The 20,062-nt window shown below is 40.3% G+C and overlaps 1 protein-coding gene across 5 annotated transcripts in view; it reads left to right on the forward strand.

Annotated features, from left to right (window-relative positions):
- GNL3L (G protein nucleolar 3 like) overlaps window positions 1–5,162 on the forward strand; it is a 62,752-nt gene extending 57,590 nt beyond the window's left edge. For 4 of the 5 annotated variants that reach the window (XM_072743294.1, XM_072743295.1, XM_025988895.2 and 1 more), the window contains 2 exons: window positions 2,197–2,416; window positions 4,825–5,162. In XM_072743294.1, coding sequence (XP_072599395.1) covers window positions 2,197–2,416; window positions 4,825–4,907 — 303 coding nt within the window. In that variant the 3' untranslated portion in view covers window positions 4,908–5,162. The remainder of the gene's footprint in view (window positions 1–2,196; window positions 2,417–4,824) is intronic. The other variant, XM_072743296.1, reaches the window with a different exon arrangement.
- Window positions 5,163–20,062: the final 14,900 nt, after the last annotated feature.

The raw sequence follows: 20,062 nt of genomic DNA on the forward strand, positions 1-20,062 counted from the left end.
AGGTTACAGTTTGGTGAGGAGCTTAGCCATTGCTTATGCCGAGGCCCAAAAAAGTAGTGTTTGGGGGAAATGTTAGTGGTGTGGGGTGGTTGGAATGAGAGTGGATGCAAGGAAAGATTCTGGAATCAGATCATACATAACATGCTTGAATTTGACTTTAAACCATGGATATTAGGAAAACCCTGAAAATTGGTTATTTTTTTTCTGTCAAAAAGTCTTTTTTCCCCCTATTTTATTTATTTAAAATATTCTTTCCCTTTTATTTATTTTTTGACTAGGTAATGTGTGTACGTGGTATAAAATTTAGGTACTAAAGGGTATGCAGTGAAAAATAAGTTTCTCTCCTGCAACTATCTCCCAGCTACCTGTCCCCTCCTTGGAGGCAGTCACTATTAGCAGATTTGAATGTCCTTTTCTAGCTATTCCATCTTTATGTATATACATATGTACATATATGCAGATGCAGAGATCTATTTTAATTCAAATAACAGCATGCTATTTGATTGTTCTGCATTTTGCTCATTTCACTTACAAATTCATCTTATAGATTGTTTCACCTGATTACTTAAAGAGCCATTCTTTGTTTCTGATGGCTACATACTATCTGGAAGGGTTTCTTTTTTTTTAATTTTTATTTATTTATGATAGTCACACACACACAGAGAGAGAGAGAGAGAGAAAGAGAGAGAGAGAGAGAGAGAGGCAGAGACCTAGGCAGAGGGAGAAGCAGGCTCCATGCACCGGGGGCATCCTGGGTCTCCAGGATCGCGCCCTGGGCCAAAGGCAGGCGCTAAACCGCTGCGCCACCCAGGGATCCCCTGGAAGGGTTTCTTAAGCAAGGAAATGACATGGTCAGGTTTGTGTATTAGAACTGTCTCACCCAGGCAGCCAGAGTGAAAATCATGTTAGAAAAAAGGGACCAGGGTAGAGGCAGGGGGTCTAGGAAGGAAAACTCAGCTGTATTTTATAAGAGTTGATGAGGTAATGACAAGAATCATGCCATTCTCATTCTCACATAGTTTTAAAGGTTCCCTTGGTGCTTACAGGAAAACCAGTGTAAAGTTGTCTGTTTAAGGCCATCCTCTGGTGATATTTCCAAATGAGCCCATAAGCCCCAGAATATACCATTTTTCCTTAGGAACCTACAGTACTTCCCTGCTCTATGCTAGAGGTTCCAAACTCAGGTTCAGGGAACCTGAGCAGGACCATTTCATTGTACAACTCTGAGAGATACCATTGTACAACTGTGCCATATTGTGAATGGTGCCCCCTGCTGCAACCCCAGAGTTGTATAGGTTGGTAGCTTTGCCTTTTCCCCACTGTAGTGTAGTGAGTTGTCATACATACATATAAGCCTCACTGCTAGGGTTCTTATTTATTCTGTTTACCAGCTATGTGACCTTAGGTGCTTTGTTTGTTATAGCATTGTTGCAAGGATTAAATGAGTTAATGTGTGTGTGTGTGTGTGTGTGTGTGTGTGTATACATACATTTGTGCGTGCTTAGAATGGTACCTGGCACATGGTGAGCTTTCTATCAATATTAGCTTTTACTACCCATATGGACCCATGTCTGTGCCAGCCAGGCAGGTACCCTTTCGGGTGCTCAGGTATGTTCTGTGCTTTTCCATTGTTCACAGTGAGGAATGACCTTTCTCACCAGTAGAAGCATGTTGACCACTGCCTTCCTCATGGCCTCTGCCACTTTTGCTATGTCTTTCTGGTGGGCACTTAACATACCCTGACTTGGCCTGTGTTGTGGGTTGGTTGTATCCTCTTTGGACCAGTTGCTTCTCAAAGATGGGACTGCATCTGACTCATTTCTTCAACATTTCCCCACATAGAGCTGGGCACAGAATAGCTGTCAGAAAATATTTATTAAATTGAGTAAGACTGAAGGGTTACTTGAGGAAAGAATCATAATACCAATTGTCATTGATCGAGTAACTGCTTTTTTATTTTATTCTTGTCAAAGCCATGCAAGCTATCCATTGTGTATCTTATTTGACAAATGAGCCAACTGCAGCTGAGAGATTAACTAAGTACCTTCTAGTTTGTGATAGAGCCAGACTTGGGAGCTTAGTTCTGTGTGGCTCTAGGCTTCCTCTTCTTAACCAAACCTGTCCCTGTCTCCTCTGCAGAAGTCTTTGGTGGTACTCTGGGGCCCCAGACCTTACTGTTGTCCCCTCTCTCTCTAGATTGGAGATCTTACTGGGTATTGCACCAATCCAAACCGACATCAGATGGGGTGGGCTAAACGCAATGTGGACCACTGCCCCAGGAACAATAGCGTGGTGGACGTCTGCCCTGTGGACCGCCGCCCAGTGCTGCAGAAGATCATGGAAACAGACCCCCTGCAGCAGGGCCAGGCTCTTGCATCTGCCCTGAAGAATAAGAAGAAGATGCAGAAGCGTACTGGTGGGGGCATCTGACCATACCCCTCTTTCCCAGGCTCCAAAAAAGCGCCCCCTTGGGCCTTGATTAGGCGCTCCTAAATGAGCATTTCCATGTGCCCAGTGCCAGGCTAACCCTGGTTAAGGAGCAGGGATGGGTTAGGAGGCTCACTTACTAGCGTAGTGGTTTTCAAACTTTAGCTTTTCTAAAATAGTTTTCTTTCTTTTTTTTTTTTTAATTAATTTTTATTGGTGTTCAATTTACCAACATACAGAAAAAGCACCCAGTGCTCATCCTGTCAAGTGTCTAACTCAGTGCCCGTCACCCATTCCCCACCAACACCCGCCCTCCTCCCCTTCCACCACCCCTAGTTCGTTTCCCCGAGTTAGGAGACTTTATGTTCTGTCTCCCTTCCTGATATTTCCCAACATTTCTTTTCCCTTCCTTTATATTCCCTTTCACTATTATTTATATTCCCCAAATGAATGAGAACATACACTGTTTGTCCTTCTCCGATTGACTTGTTTCACTCAGCATAATACCCTCCAGTTCCATCCACGTTGAAGCAAATGGTGGGTATTTGTCGTTTCTTATTGCTGAGTAATATTCCATTGTATACATAAACCACATCTTCTTTATCCATTCATCTTTCGATGGACACCGAGGCTCCTTCCACAGTTTGGCTATTGTGGCCATTGCTGATAGAAACATCGGGGTGCGGGTGTCCCGACGTTTCATTGCATCTGAATCTTTGGGGTAAATCCCCAACAGTGCAATTGCTGGGTCGTAGGGCAGGTCTATTTTTAACTCTTTGAGGAACCTCCACACAGTTTTCCAGAGTGGCTGCACCAGTTCACATTCCCACCAACAGTGTAAGAGGGTTCCCTTTTCTCCGCATCCTCTCCAACATTTGTTGTTTCCTGCCTTGTTAATTTTCCCCATTCTCACTGGTGTGAGGTGGTATCTCATTGTGGTTTTGATTTGTATTTCCCTGATGGCAAGTGATGCAGAGCATTTTCTCATGTGCATGTTGTCTAAAATAGTTTTCTAAAACTATTGTTAGAATTAACCTGGAAGGCTTGTTAAGACACAGATTTCTGGGACTCAACCCTGGAGTTTCTGATTGAATATGTTGGCCATGGGGCCGGAGTATTTGTGTTGCTAACTGGTTCCTGGTTGATGCTGATTCTGCTCCTCCGGGAACCACACTTGAAGAACTATTGGCCTAGTCTCTGTGCCACATAGCCACCATTTATTTCTTAGCTCTTTTCCATGTGTTAGGAAGCCTACAGGTCATATATAATGTTTATTTTATCCATAAGCAATGTACTCAAAATTCAAAAGGTAGAAAAGGATATACAGTGAAATGTTTGTCTCCTTCCAGTCTCCCAGTCATCTAGGATTCCTCACAGAGGTGATCAGTTAAATTCTTCTATCTCAATTCCTGAGATAAGTACAGAGGCACATATCTATATATTTTTGTTCTCTTTTTCTATGCAAACACTGAACATAGCTTTGCCACATCATGTTTCCATTTAATGTCAGTTCACAAAAGAACTTCTTCATTCATTTTAATGGTGGTCTGTTGTGTAATTGGCTGATTTAGGTCTTAATGCTATACCAATCTTCACTGACTCATTGCAAGTCTTACCCCCATTGGTAAGTGAGGAAACGGAGGCCCAGAGACATTAAAGGGCACACTCAGGGTAAAACAACTAGTATTTAATGGAGCCAGAATGTAAACCTAGGATTGATTGACCCCATAAGTCCAATTCTTTGCTCTTGGCCTGGTTTCACAGTGTGTGCTGGGAATCTGGAAATGAATTACCCTTGAACTCCTCCTGGTCTTATTACAAGGAAATGAGGAAGAAATAAGAAAATAGACATTGGCAACACAGAGTATTCATAGACAAAGAAAGCAGAGTAAGGAAACTTAACTCAGCGTGGTGAACCTAGCCCAGATGGTGATCAGAGAAGGCTTCCTGGAGGAGATGATGTCTGAGGGGAATCCTGAAGAACAACAGGGTATGGCTGGAGGATGAGAGGTGAGCATTCAGCCTTAAAGCCCCTCCATCCATGCTGCCACTTTGCTGTGAGAGCTTTGAGGGTAATGTCAGAGTGTTAAGCTCAACACAGTGAAAGAAAATTGCTGTTTTGATACTAGGAAGGGATAAACATACTTGGAGCCCAGTGAGTCTTACACTCTGAGATAGAAACTATATTAGAGTGATCATTTCACAGGTAGGGTCTACCTCTGAGATTGCACACTGGCTCCCAAGACCCCCTCCCCGCTGTTGTTTTGTTTACTGTTGGAGGTAAGTGAGCCAGTTTGGGAGTTTGATGTAGACCAAGGTAGACAATAGTCCAGGTCCTGCAGGCCTCCTGTTGGCAAGCCAGCCTCCAAGTGACTGCCTGTATTTCTCCATCTGCAGATAAACTCGCCAGCAAGTTATCTGATTCCATGATGTCTGTCCTCGACCTCTCTGGCAACATTGATGACAGTGCTAGTGACTGATCCGACTTATCTCACCCCCCCTTGTCCCTCCAAGCACCAGTTCCAGTGGGATGGAGGAATACAGATGAAATGGTGTGTTTCTCCATGAAGTACCTGCATATTCAAAGAACTCACCCACCATGCCTCTTCTCACTGTCGCCTCCATTCTTCAAGTAAAAGAGTTCCAAGTTGCTGAAACTAGCAAGCCCCATACCCTTTATTTAACCTCTATTCTGTTTTACAAGAGAAATAAAATTATCACATCCCTGATGCTAACAATTTATCCCTCATCCTGTAGGTTGGTCTAGAGGAATAACTCACAAAACCCTCTTGAACAGCTACATGGGAAACTAGAGGCAAGGCTGCTGGTAGACCTGGGGGTCCCTGAGTGGGTGATGATTTCTTTATCAGTCGGCAATAGATCTCAGCAGCAAGACATTCCTGTGATGGGCTATAGACTATTCATCTTCCATCAAGTTTGTAGATCCTCACCTGGGTGTCAGTAACAATAGGGGGAACAGTGATGAGTCTTGTCTCTGGAAGGGTCTGGGGATAGGATAGAGGGAAGAAGAGAACCATAAGCCTGGTTAGTTGCTGAAGTGTGGTAAGCTCTACATTGTTTGCATGAAGGGAAAACAAGGTGCCTGTTGGTAGGGTGGCTAGATGTGTTAGGGGCAAACCACTCCTTGGCCATTTCCAGGCAGACTAGGTTGGGGGAATCCCTTGAACTGAGGCCCCAACCTTCCATGACCACTTCTCATCTAGCACCAGCATTTGAATTATGTAATTCAAGAGGGTTCTGGTACCATTTATTCTTAGCCTGTATCTTCAAGGGGGCTGCTATGTTGGGGGTCCTTTGGCTGAAATGATAATTATACCCCATTAAAATACAGTTAGCCACCTATAAGGGGCCTACCTTATAGAGTGTCAAGAGGCCCTCAGGAGGGGATTGGAGTAGATGGCCCCAGGAACGCAATCATCTTCACCAGGGTTTGGGTTGTGCACATGATCTCTTTCCCAGCAATCTACCTGAAACTGAACATATTTGAAGGGAGTGGCTTTTAGATCCCTTCAGTCTTTTCTCCCAACCCCAAACTTCCATGTCATCTTTGAACCCATAGCCACATCTCAGTCACCTCCTAATTTACCTATGCAAATCCTTAAGAGCAGAACGACATGATGGACTGGAGCAGGCTGCAGACTGATTGGCAGGAAAGTACAGCCCACTCCATTCTAGCCAAAGAAGATAATTAAGTACTACTTGAGCACAAATTACACCAAACCCTGGAAACCTGTTAGCTCCTTTAACCCTCCATACTGCCAGTAAGGGATTAGTCTCTCCATAGGAAAGATCAACAGGCTCAGGAAGCTGTTAGGACATACTTAAGACATACTAAGTGTTGGTGCCAGGATTGGAACCCAGAGGTGATAAAAAGCTGTGTGTGGGTTCTTTCCTCTGCATTATACTATCTCCTTAACATTAATTAAGCACCTACTGGGCCTAAGGGGTGCCAGCCTCTATTATCAAGCCCTTTGAATGCTTTCTTTTGTCAGTTTAAAAAACGGTCTTGCTAAAAATCCCACTTCGAAGTCCTTTTGGATGGGGTCCAATTTATTACACACTATCTCATTATCAAACTCTCCTGGTAGGTAAATAATGTTACAATGAAAAATGGGATATAGATAGCTAAAGCTAAGGCCATTTTACAACTTCTATGGCATTTCATATTTGGACATTTTTATTTTTTATTTATTTTTTATTTTTAAATTTTTAAAATTTATTTATGAGAGACACAGAGAGAGAAAGAGGGAGGCAGAGGCACAGGCAGAGGGAGAAGAAGGCTCCATGCAGAGAGCCCGATGCAGTACTCGATCCCGGGACTCCAGGATCACTCCCTGGGGTGAAGGCAGGCTAAACCGCTGAGCCACCCAGGGATTCCCCATAGTTGAACATTTTATTTTATTTTATTTTATTTTATTTTTAAATTTTTATTTATTTATGATAGGAACACAGTGAGAGAGAGAGGCAGGCTCCATGCACCGGGAGCCCGACGTGGGATTCGATCCCAGATCTCCAGGATCGCGCCCTGGGCCAAAGGCAGGCGCCAAACCGCTGCGCCACCCAGGGATCCCTAGTTGAACATTTTAAAAAAGATTTTATTTATTCATGAGAGTCACAGGCAGAGACATAGGCAGGGGGAGAAGCAGGTTCCCTGTGGGGACCCTTCTCTGGGACTCGATCCCAGGATCCTGGGATCATGACCTGAGCCAAAGGCAGACATTCAACCACTGAGCCACCCACGTGCCCCTCATAGTTGAACATTTAAAATGTTTTCTAGTGCTCCTAAGAGATACTGGTAACCTCTAGACATAAGAGGTATCTTGAGTAAGAAAGCATGGGAGTGGTGCCTGGCTGGCTCAGTAGAGTATGCAACTTGTCTCTTGGTGAGTTCAGGCCCTGTGCCCGGCATAGAGCTTACTTAAAAAAAAAAAGCATGGGAACACAATTTGGCTTAAACAAGAACTAAAGCAGTCATGTCAGGATAAGAATGTGGGACCCCAAATTCTCTACAACATATCACAACTTTTTATTATTTTTTATTTTTTTAAGGATTTATTTTAGAGATCTGGGGTGGGAGGGACAGAGAGAGGGAGATAATTTTAAGCAGATTCCCCAATGATAGTGGTGCCTGGTGTGGGGCTACATCTCATGACCCCAAGATCATAACCTGAGCTGAAACCAAGAGTCAGCCACCTGGGTGCCACATCACAACTTTTTTAAAAAAAGTGTTTCTTGAGTCTTTTCCCTAATTTTTAAAAGAGATTTTTATTTAGTTGACATAAAGAGAGAAAGAGCACAAGCAGGGGGAGCGGCAGGCAGAGGGAGAGGGAGAAGCAGGCTCCCAGTTGAGCAGGGAGCCTGACATGGGGCTCAATCCCAGGACCCCGGGATCATGACCTGAGCTGAAGGCAGATGCTTAACCAACTGAGCCACCCAGGTGCCCCTTTCCCTCATTTTAACTTTTTTCCTTTCCCTCATTTAAAAAAAAAAGTTTTTTTAAAAATTTTTTTGAGAAAGAGAATATGAGTGTGAGGAGGGGAGGGACCGAGGGAGAGGGAGGCAGAATCTTAAGCAGACTGGTTTGAGCACGGAGCCTGACACAGTCATGAGACCTCATGACTCATTTCCCTCATTTTAACTTTTTTCCTTTCCCTCATTTAAAAAAAAAAGTTTTTTTAAAAATTTTTTTGAGAAAGAGAATATGAGTGTGAGGAGGGGAGGGACCGAGGGAGAGGGAGGCAGAATCTTAAGCAGACTGGTTTGAGCACGGAGCCTGACACAGTCATGAGACCTCATGACCCTGAGATCATGATGTGAACTAAAACCAAGAGTTGGACACTAAAAGTACTGCACCACCCAGGTGCCCCAGCCTCATTTAAAATGTTTTTATTTAAATTCAATTCAGTTAACATATACTGAATAATTGTTTCAGAGGCAGAGTTTAGTGATTCACTAGTTGCATATAACACCCAGCACTCATTACATCACATGCCCTCCTTAATGCCCATCACCCAGTTACCCCATCCCCCTACCCATCTCCTCTCCAGCAACCCTCAGTTTGTTTCCTAAAGTGCAGCATCTCTCATGGTTTCCCTCCCTCTCTGTTTTCATCTTATTTTATTTTTTCCTTCCCTTCCCCTATGTTCATCTGTTTTGTTAATTAAATTCCACATATGATATGAGTGAAACCATATGGTATTCGTCTTTCTTTGACTGACTTATTTCCCTTAGCATAATACCCTGTAGTTCCATCCACATCATTGCAAATGGCAAGATTTCATTCTGATGGCTGAGTCATATTCCATTGTATACATATACATACGTATGTGAATTGATAAAGAAGATGTGTTGATGGACATCTGGGTTCTTTCCATATTTTGGCTATTGTGGACATTGTTGCTATAACATTTGGAGTGCATGTGCTCCTTCAGATCACTACGTTTGTATCTTTTGGATAAATACCTAGTAGTGCAATTGCTGGGCTATAGGGTAGCTCTATTTTTAACTTTTTGAGGAACCTCCATACTGTTTTCCAGAGTGGCTATACCAGTTTGCATTCCCACCAAAAGTGTATGAGGCTTTCTCTGTCTGTATCCTTGCCAACATCTGTAATTTCCTAACTTGTTAATTTTAGCCATTCTGACCGGTGTGAGGTGCTATCTTATGGTAGTTTTGATTTGTATTTCCTTGATGCCGAGTGATGTTGAGCATTTGTTCTTGTGATGTTGGCCATTTATATGTCTTTGGAGAAATGTCTTTTCATGTCTAATGCCCATTTCTTGACTGGATTTTTTGTTTTTTGGCTGTTAAGTTTGATAAGTTCCTTATAGATTTTCGATACTAGCCCTTTAACTGGTATGACATTTGTAAATACCCTCTCCCATTCCAGAGGTTGCCTTTTAGTTTTGTTAACTGTTTCCTTTGCTGTGCAAAAGCTTTTTATCTTGCCAAGGTCCCAATAGTTCATTTTTTCTTTTGTTTCCATGGCCTTTGGAGACGTGTCTAGCCAGAAGTTGTGTCGTCCGAGGTCAAAGAGGTTGTTGTCTCAGTTTTCCTCTAGGATTTTGATAGATTCCTGTCTCACATTTAATATTTGAGTCTATTTTTTTATACAGTATAAGAAAGTGGTCCAGTGTCATTCTTCTGAGTGTGGCTGTCCAATTTTCCCAACACCATTTGTTGAAGAGACTTTTTTTCCCCCATTGTATATGCTTTCCTGCTTTGTTGAAGATTACTTGACCATAGAGTTGAGAGTCCATTTCTGGGTTTTCTGTTCTGCTCCATTGATCCATGTGCCTGTTTTTGTGTCAGGACCATACTGTCATGATGATTATAGCTTTGTAATACAGCTTGAAATCTGGAATTGTGATGCCTCCAGCTTTGATTTTCTTTTCAACATTCCTTTGGCTATTCAGGGTCTTTTCTGGTTCCATACAAATTTTAGGATTGTTTGTTCCAACTCTGTGAAAAATGCTGAAAGTATTTTTGATAGGGATTGCATTGAATGTGTAGATTGCTCTGGGTAGCATAGACATTTTACAATATTTGTTCTTCCAATCCCTGAGCACAGATGTTTTTCCATTTCTCTGTGTCTTCCTCAATTTCTTTCAGAAGTGTTCTATAGTTTTAAGATTATAGATCCTTTACCTTTTCAGTGAGGTTTATTTCTAGGTATCTTATGGTTTTGGGTACAATTTTACATGGTATTGACTCCTTGATTTCTCTTTCTTTTGCCTCCTTGTTTATGTATAGAAATGCAGCTGACTTCTGTGCATTGATTTTGTATCCTGCCACTTTGCTGAATTCTTGTATGAGTGCTAGCAGTTTTGGGGGGAGTCTTTTGGATTTTCTACATAGAGTATCATGTCATCTGTGAAGAGTGAAAGTTTGACCTCTTCTTTTCTTATGTGGATGTCTTTTCTTTCTTTTTGTTGTCTGATTGCTGAGGCTAAGACTTCCAGTACTATGTTGAACAACAGTGGTGGGAGTGGACATCCCTGTCGTGTTCCTGACCTTGTGGGAAAACCTCTCAGTTTTACCCCATTAAGGATGATTATTTGCCATGGGTCTTTCATATATGACTTTTATGATATTGAGTTCTATTCCCTCTATCACTAAGTGGCGGAGAGTTTTTATGAAGAAAGGATGCTGTATTTTTCTTTTTCTGCCTCTATTGAAGAGATCATATGGTTCTTGTCCTTTCTTTTATTAATGTGGTGTATCACATTGATTGCTTTGTGGATGTTGAACCACCTTTGTAGTCCAGGAGTAAATCCCACTTGGTTGTGGCAAATAAAATACTGTTGGATCCTATTAGCTAGTATCTTGGTGATAATTTTTACATCCATATTCATCAGGTTTATTGGTCTGTAATTCTCCTTTTCAGTGAGGTCTTTGGTTTTGGGATCAAGGTAATGCTGGCCTCATAGGAAGAGTTTGGAAGTTTTCCTTCTATTCCGATTTTTGTAATGGTTTCAGAAGAATAGATATTAATTCTTTTTTAAATGTTTGGTAGAATTCTACTGCAAAGCCATGTGTTCCAAGACTCTTGTTTGTTGGGAGATTTTTGATTACTGCTTCAATTTTTTCATGGTTATGTATCTGTTCAGCTTTTCTATTTCTCCCTGTTTAAGTTTTGGTAGTTTATGTGTTTCTAGGAACGTATCCATTTCTTCCAGATTGCTTGATTTATTGGCATATAGTTGCTCATAATATTCTTTTAAAATTGTTTATGTTTCTTCTGTGTTGGTTGTGATTTCTCCTCTTTCTTTCATGATTTTATTTATTTGGGTCCATTCTGTTTTATTTTTGATAAGTCTGGCCAGCAGTTTATCAATCTTATTAATTCGTTCAAAGAACTAGCTCCTAATTTCATAGATCAGTTCTACTGGATTTTTGGATTTATATATAATTTATTTCTGCTCTAATATTTATTATTTCTCTTCTCCTGGTAAATAAAGCCTAGATTTAGGCTTAATTTGCTGTTCTTTTTCTTTTTCTTTCTTTTTTTTTTTTAAGATTTTATTTATTTATTCATGATAGTCACACAGAGAGAGACAGAGAGGCAGAGACACAGGCAGAGGGAGAAGCAGGCTCCATGCACCGGGAGCCCGATGTGGGATTCGATCCCGGGTCTCCAGGATCGCGCCCTGGGCCAAAGGCAGGCGCCAAACCGCTGCGCCACCCAGGGATCCCTGCTGTTCTTTTTCTAGCTCCTTTAGGTTTAAGATTAGGTTGTGTCTTTCAGACTTTTCTTGTTTCTTCAGGAAAGCATGTATTACTATATACTTCTCTCTCCTTTGAAGAGGACATCCTTTGCTGCATCCCAAAGGTTCTTAACAGTTGTATTTTCATTTTCCTTTGTTCCCATTTATTTTTTAAAATTTTTTCTTTAATTTCCTGATTGACACATTCATTCTTTAGTAGGATGCTCTTTAACCTCCATGTATTTGTGGTCCTTCCAAATTTATTCTTGTGGTTGACTTCAAGTTTTAAATCATTGTGATCTGAAAATATACCTGGAATAATCTCAGTCTTTTTGTATCAGTTGAGACCTTTTTTGTGACTCAGTATGTAATCTATTCTGAAGAATGTTCCATGTGCACTCAGAAAGAATATGTATTCTGCTGCTTTAGGGTGAAATGCTCTGAATATATCTGTTAAATCCATCTTATCCAGTGTGTCATTCAAAGCCCTTGTTTCCTTGTTAATCTTCTGCTTAGGGCAGCCCTGGTGGCTCAGCAGTTTAGCGCCATCTTCAGTCTAGGGCGTGATCCTGGAGACTCCGGATCCAGTCGCACGTCGGGCTCCCTGCATGGAGCCTGCTTCTCCCTTTGCCTGTGTCTCTGCCTCTCTCTCTCTGTCTCTCATGAATAAATAAATAAAATCTTAAAAAAAATCTTCTGCTTAGATGAACTGTCCATTGCTATGAGTTGGGTCTTAATTATTATTATACTATTACTATATTATTATCAATGAGTTTTAAAAAATTTTGTTGTCTTATATAATTGGCTGCTCCCATGTTAGGGGCATTAAATATTTACAATTGTTAGATCTTCTTATTGGATAGATCCTTTTATTATAATACAGCGTCATTATTCATCTCTTATTACAGTCTTTGGTTTAGAATGTAGTTTTTCTGATATAAAGAAGGCTACTCTGGCTTTATTTTGATGTCCATTGGCATGATAAATGTTTCTCTACCCCCTCACTTTCAATCTGCAAATGTCTTTGGGTCTAAAATGAACCTCTTGTAAGCAGCATATTGTCTTGGTATGTGTCTTGGTTTTTTTAATCCATTCTGATACCCTATGTCTTTTGATTGGAGCATTTAGTTCATTTACATTCAGACTAATTGCTGAAAGACATGAAGTTAGTGCCACTGTATTCCTGTAAAGTTACTGTTCCTGTAGATTGTCCCTTCCTTTCTGGTCTTTGTTAAATTTGGGCTCTCTTTCCACTCAAAGTATCCCCTTTAACATTTCTTGCAGGGTTGGTTTAGTGTTCACAAATTCCTTTAGTTTTTCTTTGTCCTGAAATCTTTCTCTCTCCTTCTATTCTGAATAATAATTTGCTGGATCAAGTATTCTTGGGTGCATATTTTTCCCATTTATCATGTCAAAATATCACGGCCAATCCTTTCTTGCCTGCCAGGTCTTTGTGGGCTGGTCTGTTGCCAGCCTTATGTTTCTTTTCTTTTCTTTTAAAGATTTTATTTATTTGAGAAAGAGAGAAAGAGCAGAAGCAGGGAGAGCAGCAGAGGGAGAAGCAGACTCCCTCCTGAGCAGGGAGCCTGATTCGAGGCTCTATCCCAGGACCCCAGGATCATGACTTGAGCCAATGGCAGACGCTTAACCAACTGAGTCACCCATGCACCCCCAGCCTTATGCTTCTAGCCTTGTAGGTTAAGGACCTCTTGTCCCCGAGCTGCTTTCAGGATTTTCTCTTGATCTTTGATATTTGCAAACTTACTATAATGTGGCAAGTTGTTGACCTATTTTTATTGATTTTAAGGGGGATTCTCTGTGCCTCCTGGACTTGAATGTTTGTTTCCTTCCCCAGACTAGGGAAGTTCTTAGCTATAATTTCTTCAAATAAATCTGCCCTTTTCTCCTATTCCTCATCTTCTGGGACCCCTATTATCCATATATTATTTCTCTTTATGGGATCACTGAGTTCTCTAAGTCTCCCTTTGTGATATAATAGTTTTCTTTCTGTCTTTCAACTTCCTTATTTTCTATCATTTTGTCTTTTAAATCTCTGAATCTTCTGCTTTGTTCAGCCTCATTTCATGGGCTCCACTTGGGACTGCATCTCAGTAATAGCATTTTTAATTTTAGCCTGACTAGATTTTGGTTCTTTTATCACTATAGTAAGGGGTTCTCTAAGTATCTTTTATGCCTTTTTTCAAGCCCAGCTAGTATCTTTATAATTTTTATTTTAAGTTCTAGTTCAGATATCTTAATTATTTTCTTAATTCCCTGACAGTGAGAACTACCTTCTGTTCTTTCTTTTGGGGTGAATTTCTCCATCTTGTCATTTTGTGCAGAAAAGAAAGGAAGAAAGAAAAAGAAGAAAGTAAAAAATTACAACAACAAGAACTTCAGGAAGTGTTTCTGGTGTATGTTTTTTACAGTCTACTATTGGGTTTTGGCTGCTCTTTCCCACTGGTCTGTCCTTTCTAGAGCTCCTCTGTGTTTGTATGAGAGAGTGTTTGGACCTTTAATTAGTTGTACCTTGATTTGCTTGTCAAGGTAAGCCTGTAAAAGTAAAAAGAGAAGAAAAGAACAAAAAAGCCTGATCCAAGACAAAACGAAAAGGAACAAAAATGCAAACAAACAAACAAGAACCTATAAGCCTGATTCCAAAGAATAAGAAAGAAAGAAGGAAGAAAGAAGAAGGAAAGAAGAGGAAAAAAAAACATAAGAAGCCTGATTCAAAAAATAAGAGAAGGAAACAAAGCAACAAATGAACAAAAAATTATAAGCCTGATATAAAAAAAGCAAAAAAGAATAAAACAGAAAAAATAATATAAAAGATAAAAGATAAAAAATAAATAGAAAAATTAAAAATTTAAAAATTTAAAAATTAAGAAAAGACAAAAAAGAAGCAAGCCTTGTCCTATTTCCATAATAAGTTGATGTTTTGGCACATTTTTTGATCAGTAGACTTGATACATATGGGAGCCTGTGTTAATCTTCTGAGGGAGAAGTCTGCTGGGCTGGCTCACAAGCTGACTTGCCCTTGTAAAGATGCTTCAGCCAGTTACAGGGGAGTGGGGTGTAGTGTAAGGAACTCCTCTGGATGTACTATTCCTCTCTGAAGTTGGATTTTGCTGGTAGGTGGGCTTGGGGGGATCGGGAGGGGGTGGTGGTGAAGGAGGAAGAATATGGCTTCACCCTGCCCTCTTGTTCCCAGGAAAGGGAACACTCTGCCACTGCTGTTCAGGAGGCCCTCTCAGGATAGTGAACAATCTCTTGTGTCCTGGGCTTTCATCAGTTCTATGCTCTTAACCTGTCTTTTCCCAGGTGTTGGTATGCCTGATGCTATAGATCTCCAGTATTTTATCTCTAGTGTGTGCTGGGACTCAAAACCCAAGTTGTTTTTTTTTTTAAGATTTTATTTATTCATGAGAGACAGAGAGGCAGACACAGGCAGAGGGAGAAGCAGGCTCCCCACAAGGAGCCTGATGGGGGACTCAGTCCTCGGACCCTGGGATCCCACCCTGAGCCAAAGGCAGATGCTCAATCGCTGACCCACCCAGGCATCCCCAAAACCCAAGTTTTTTTTTTAAGTGTTTATAGCCCCTTTTTTAAAATAATAAATTTATTTTTTATTGGTGTTCAATTTGCCAACATACAGAATAACACCCAGTGCTCATCCTGTCAAGTGCCCCCCTCAGTGCCCGTCACCCATACACCCCCACCCCCCGCCCTCCTCCCCTTCCATCACCCCTAGTTCGTTTCCCAGAGTTAGGAGTCTTTATGTTCTGTCTCCTTTTCTGATATTTCCTACCCATTTCTTCTCCCTTCCCTCTTTAAAGGGCCTGGTATTGTGTGGGTCCACTCCCCTCCCTCGAAGGAGAGTCTCGTGGAGTGCCTAGCACCATTCTGTCCCTGAAAAGCAGTCACACAGTACTTATGCGGAGGCTAGAGTTTATTTAATGCTCAGCAAAAAGCTAGAACCAGGTTAGCATCTGAGCATGACTCTGTCCTCTATTCTGTTCTGTCTGAGAAAAGCAGTCATACAGAAGCTTGAATCTATTGCAGCAGACAGGGAAACGCAGCGGCCAGGTTATTTGCAGTCTGCACGTGTCTCTTCTCTCTGTTCAGTTCTGCCACACACAAGCAGCTGCTCTGTGCACACACAGAGGTTTAAGCCTCTTGTGGCTCACAGCAAAAAGTTTTAAAAGGTTTTCTGCCCTGTGTGCAAACCTCTGACCCTGCCGTTGAGCACCGCTTACTGGCTCCCGGCTGACTTTTGTCCTTGCAGAGGAAAAATACGGTCTTCCAAATGCACTCCAGAAAAGGGAGAGATCTCTCCCAATGCGACCGAGGGGATCTCCTTGACGCAAGTTATTTTACAATCCCCATCTGATGCACTCTCTTCCACTTTCTTACGCTCCCTGACTTTTTTGCTAAAAAAACAACTCCCTCAGCTTGGTGGTCAGTTTTTTATTTCCTCCAGGTCATGGCTCCAAACCTTGCATCTGCCATGTTCTCTTGCTCCAATAGTGAAGATTTTTAATCCTCAGATTGTATTCCTCGTTGTTCAAAATGGTTGGATATTGATCTAGTTGTGTTTGAAGGAGACAGGCTCAGGGTCCCCACCATCTTAATTCCAGCCTCATTTAAATTTTTTTAAAATTTATTTTATTTTTTAAAAAAGATTGATTTACATTTCCTTACTGACTAGTGAGTTGAACATATTTTCATGTGCTTATTTGTCATTCATATATGTTCTTTGGCAAAGTGTTCAAATTTCTTACACATTTTTTTTGGTTCAGTTTTTCTTCCACATTTTGTATTGGGTTCTTTTATTGTTGAGTTCTGATCATTCTACATATTTACATTAGATACAAGTTCTTTGTCAGGTATATGCTTTGTAACATTTTGACCCAGTTTGTGGTTTGCCTTTTCATTCTATAAAAGTGTCTTTATTTTCCATTCCCCAAACCTCTTTTAATAGATTTAAAAAAATTTTTTTAATAATTGTGGTAAAATACATATAACATAAAATTTACCATCTTAACCAGTTTTTCCCAAGGAAATAAAAGTTTGCTGCATTTCAAAGTAGTAACTTCTTATGTTAGAGCACTGGCCAAAATTCAATACTGATACAAATATAAACTTTTCAAGAGGTCAAGATATGTATGTCAGGCAATTTTTCTGAACTTCTTTTAAAGGCAGAATTGTTAAGCCATATGAAATAATTAGAAATAATGTATATTAATAATATATGTAAAGCCACAGTTCAAATTTAAGCTGAATAGCCAAACCATGTAAAACATCTCAGCTAATATTTAGAACATTATACATATTTTCAGTAACTTAAGTGAATGTCTATTGCACTTCTCATCTCCCAATCCCCCCAGGAAATATAACTTTTCTTTTCTTTTTTACTAGATTTAATAAATCCAAATATTTACTCAGGAGATTCTGGCATTAACTGTAGCTGAGTTTAACAGAAATATGTAAAACCACAAAGATTTATCAAGTATTCACAAATGATTACTTACAGCTATTATTTTTTTAACTTAAATTCAATTAATATGTAACATAATTATTGGTTCAAAGGTAGACGTTGGTGATTCATCAGTCTTATATAATGCTCAGTGCTCATTATATCATGTGTCCTCCTTAATGTAAATGTCTTTCTTGGTTACATACAAATCTTAAGATTATTTGTTCCAACTCTGTGAGGAATGTCCATGGTATTTTGATAGGGATTGCATTGAATGTGTATATTGCTCTATGTGTAGCATAGACATTTTCATAATATTTATTCTTCCAATCCATGAGCATGGAATGTTTTTCCATTTCTTTGTGTCTTCCTCAATTTCTTTCATGAGTGTTCTATAGTTTTCTGAATACAGACTCTTTGCCTCTTTGGATAGGTTTATTCTCAGGTATTTTATGGTTTTGAGTGCAATTGTAAACAGGATTGACTCCTTAGTTTCTCTTTCTTCTGCCTCATTGTTCATGTATAGAAATGCAACTGACTTCTGTGCATTGATTTTATATCCTTTCAAGTTGCTGAATTCCTGTATGAGTTCTAGTAATTTTGGGGTGGAGTCTTTTGGGTTTTCCATATAGAGTATCATATCATCTGCAAAGAGGGAGAGTTTGACTTCTTTGCTAATTTCAATGCCTTTTATTTCTATCTGTTGTGTGATTGCTGAGGCTAGGACTTCTTTTTTTTAATATTTTATTTATTTATTCATGAGAGACAGGGAAAGAGAGAGAGGCAAAGACATAGGCAGAGGGAGAAGCAGGCTCTATGCAGGGTTCCTGATGTGGGACTTGATCCTGGGACTCCAGGATCATGCCCTGGGCCGAAGGCAGGTGCTAAACCGCTGAGCCACCCAGGGATCCCTGGGACTTCTAGTACTACGTTGAACAGATGTATCACCACTGTGATAGTGGACATCCTTGTTGTGTTCCTGACCTTAAGGGAAAAGCTGTCAGAATGATATTCTCTGTGGGTTTTTCATAGATGATGTTTATGATATTGAGGTGTGTTCCCTCTATCCCTACACTGTGAAGCTTTAATCAAGAAAGAATGCTGTGGGGATCCCTGGGTGGCTCAGTGGTTTGGCACCTGCCTTTAGCCCAGGGTGTGATCCTGGAGTCCCAGGATTGAGTCCCACATTAGGCTCCCTGCATGGAGCCTGCTTTTCCCTCTGCCTGTGTCTCTGCCTCTGTGTGTGTGTGTGTGTGTCTCAGGAATAAATAAATAACATCTTAAAAAAAAAGAAAGAATGCTGTTTTGTCAGATGCTTTTTCTGTATCAATTAAGAGAATCGTATGGTTCTTGTCCTTTCTTTTATTCATATGGTGTATTTTATTGATTGATTTACAGATGTTGAACACCCCCCCCCCTTGCAGTCCAGGAATAAATCCCACTTGGTGGTGGTAAATAATCCTTTTAATATACTGTTGGATCCTATTGGCTAATATCTTGGTGAGAATTTTCATATCCATGTTCATCAGGGATATCGGCGTGAAATTTTTCTTTTTGGTAAAATCTTTGTCTGGTTTTGGGATCAAGGTAACAGTGGCCTCATAGGAAGAGTTTGGAAGTTTTCCTTCCATTTCTATTTTTTTTAAAGATTTTATTCATTTATTCATGAGAGACAGAGAGGGGGGGGGGAGAGAGAGAGAGGCAGAGACACAGGCACAGGGAGAAGCAGGCTTCATGCAGGGAGCCTGATACAGGACTTGATCCCGGGACTCCAGGGTCACGCCCTGGGCAGAAGGCAGGCGTCAAACCACTGAGCCACCCAGGGATTCCCCCCATTTCTATTTTTTGAAACAGATTCAGAAGAATAGGTATTAATTCATCTTTAATGTTTGTAGAGTTTCACTGGAAAGCCATTTGGCCCTGAAGTCCTGTTTATTGGGAGGTTTTTTTTTTATATTGCTTCAATTTCCTTGCTTGTAATGGGTCTCTCCAGGTTTTCTATTTCTTCCTGTTTCAGTTTTGGTAGTTATGTCTCTAAGAATGCATCCATTTCTTCCAGATTGCCTAATATGTTGACATGTAGTTGTTAATAATATGTTCTTATAATTGTATTTCTTCGATGTTGATTGTGATCTCTCCTCTTTCATTTATGATTTTATTTACATCCTTTCTCTTTTCTTTTTGATAAGTCTGGCCAGGGATTTATCAATCTTAACAATTCCTTCAAAGAACCAGCTCCTGGTTTTGTTGATCTGTTCCATTGTTCTTTTGGTTTCTATTTCACTGATTTCTGCTCTAATCATTATTATTTCTCTTCTCCTGGTGAGTTTAGGCTTTATTTGCTGTTCTCTCTCTAGCTCCTTTAGGTGTAAGGTTAGGTTGTATATTTGAGACCTTGCTTGTTTTTTGAGAAAGGCTTGTATTGCTATATACCTCTCTCTTAGGACTGCCTTTGCTTCATCTCAAAGGTTTTGAACAGTTGTATTTTCATTTTCATTTGTTTCCATGAACTTTTAAAATTCTTTAATTTCCTGATTGACCCATTCATTCTTTAGTAGGCTGCTCTTTAGCCTCCATGTATTTGAGTTCTTTCCAAATTTCCTCTTGTGATTGAGTTCCAGTTTCAAAGCATTGTGGTTTGAAAATATTCAGGGAATGATCCCAATCTTTTGCTACCGGTTGAGACCTGATTTGTGACCCAGTATGTGATGTATTCTGGAGACTGTTCCTTGTGCAGTTGAGAAGAATGTGTATTCTGTTGCTTTAGGATGGAATGTTCTGAATATATCTGTGAAATCCATCTAGTCCAGTGTGACATTCAAAGCCTTTGTTTCCTTGTTGATCTTCTGCTTAGTTGAATTGTCCATTGCTGTGAGTCAGGCTTCCCCTACTATGATTGTATTATTATCAATATGTTTCTTTAATTTTGTTA

The sequence above is a fragment of the Vulpes vulpes genome, chromosome X, assembly GCF_048418805.1.
Source record: "Vulpes vulpes isolate BD-2025 chromosome X, VulVul3, whole genome shotgun sequence".
NCBI lineage: Eukaryota > Metazoa > Chordata > Mammalia > Carnivora > Canidae > Vulpes > Vulpes vulpes.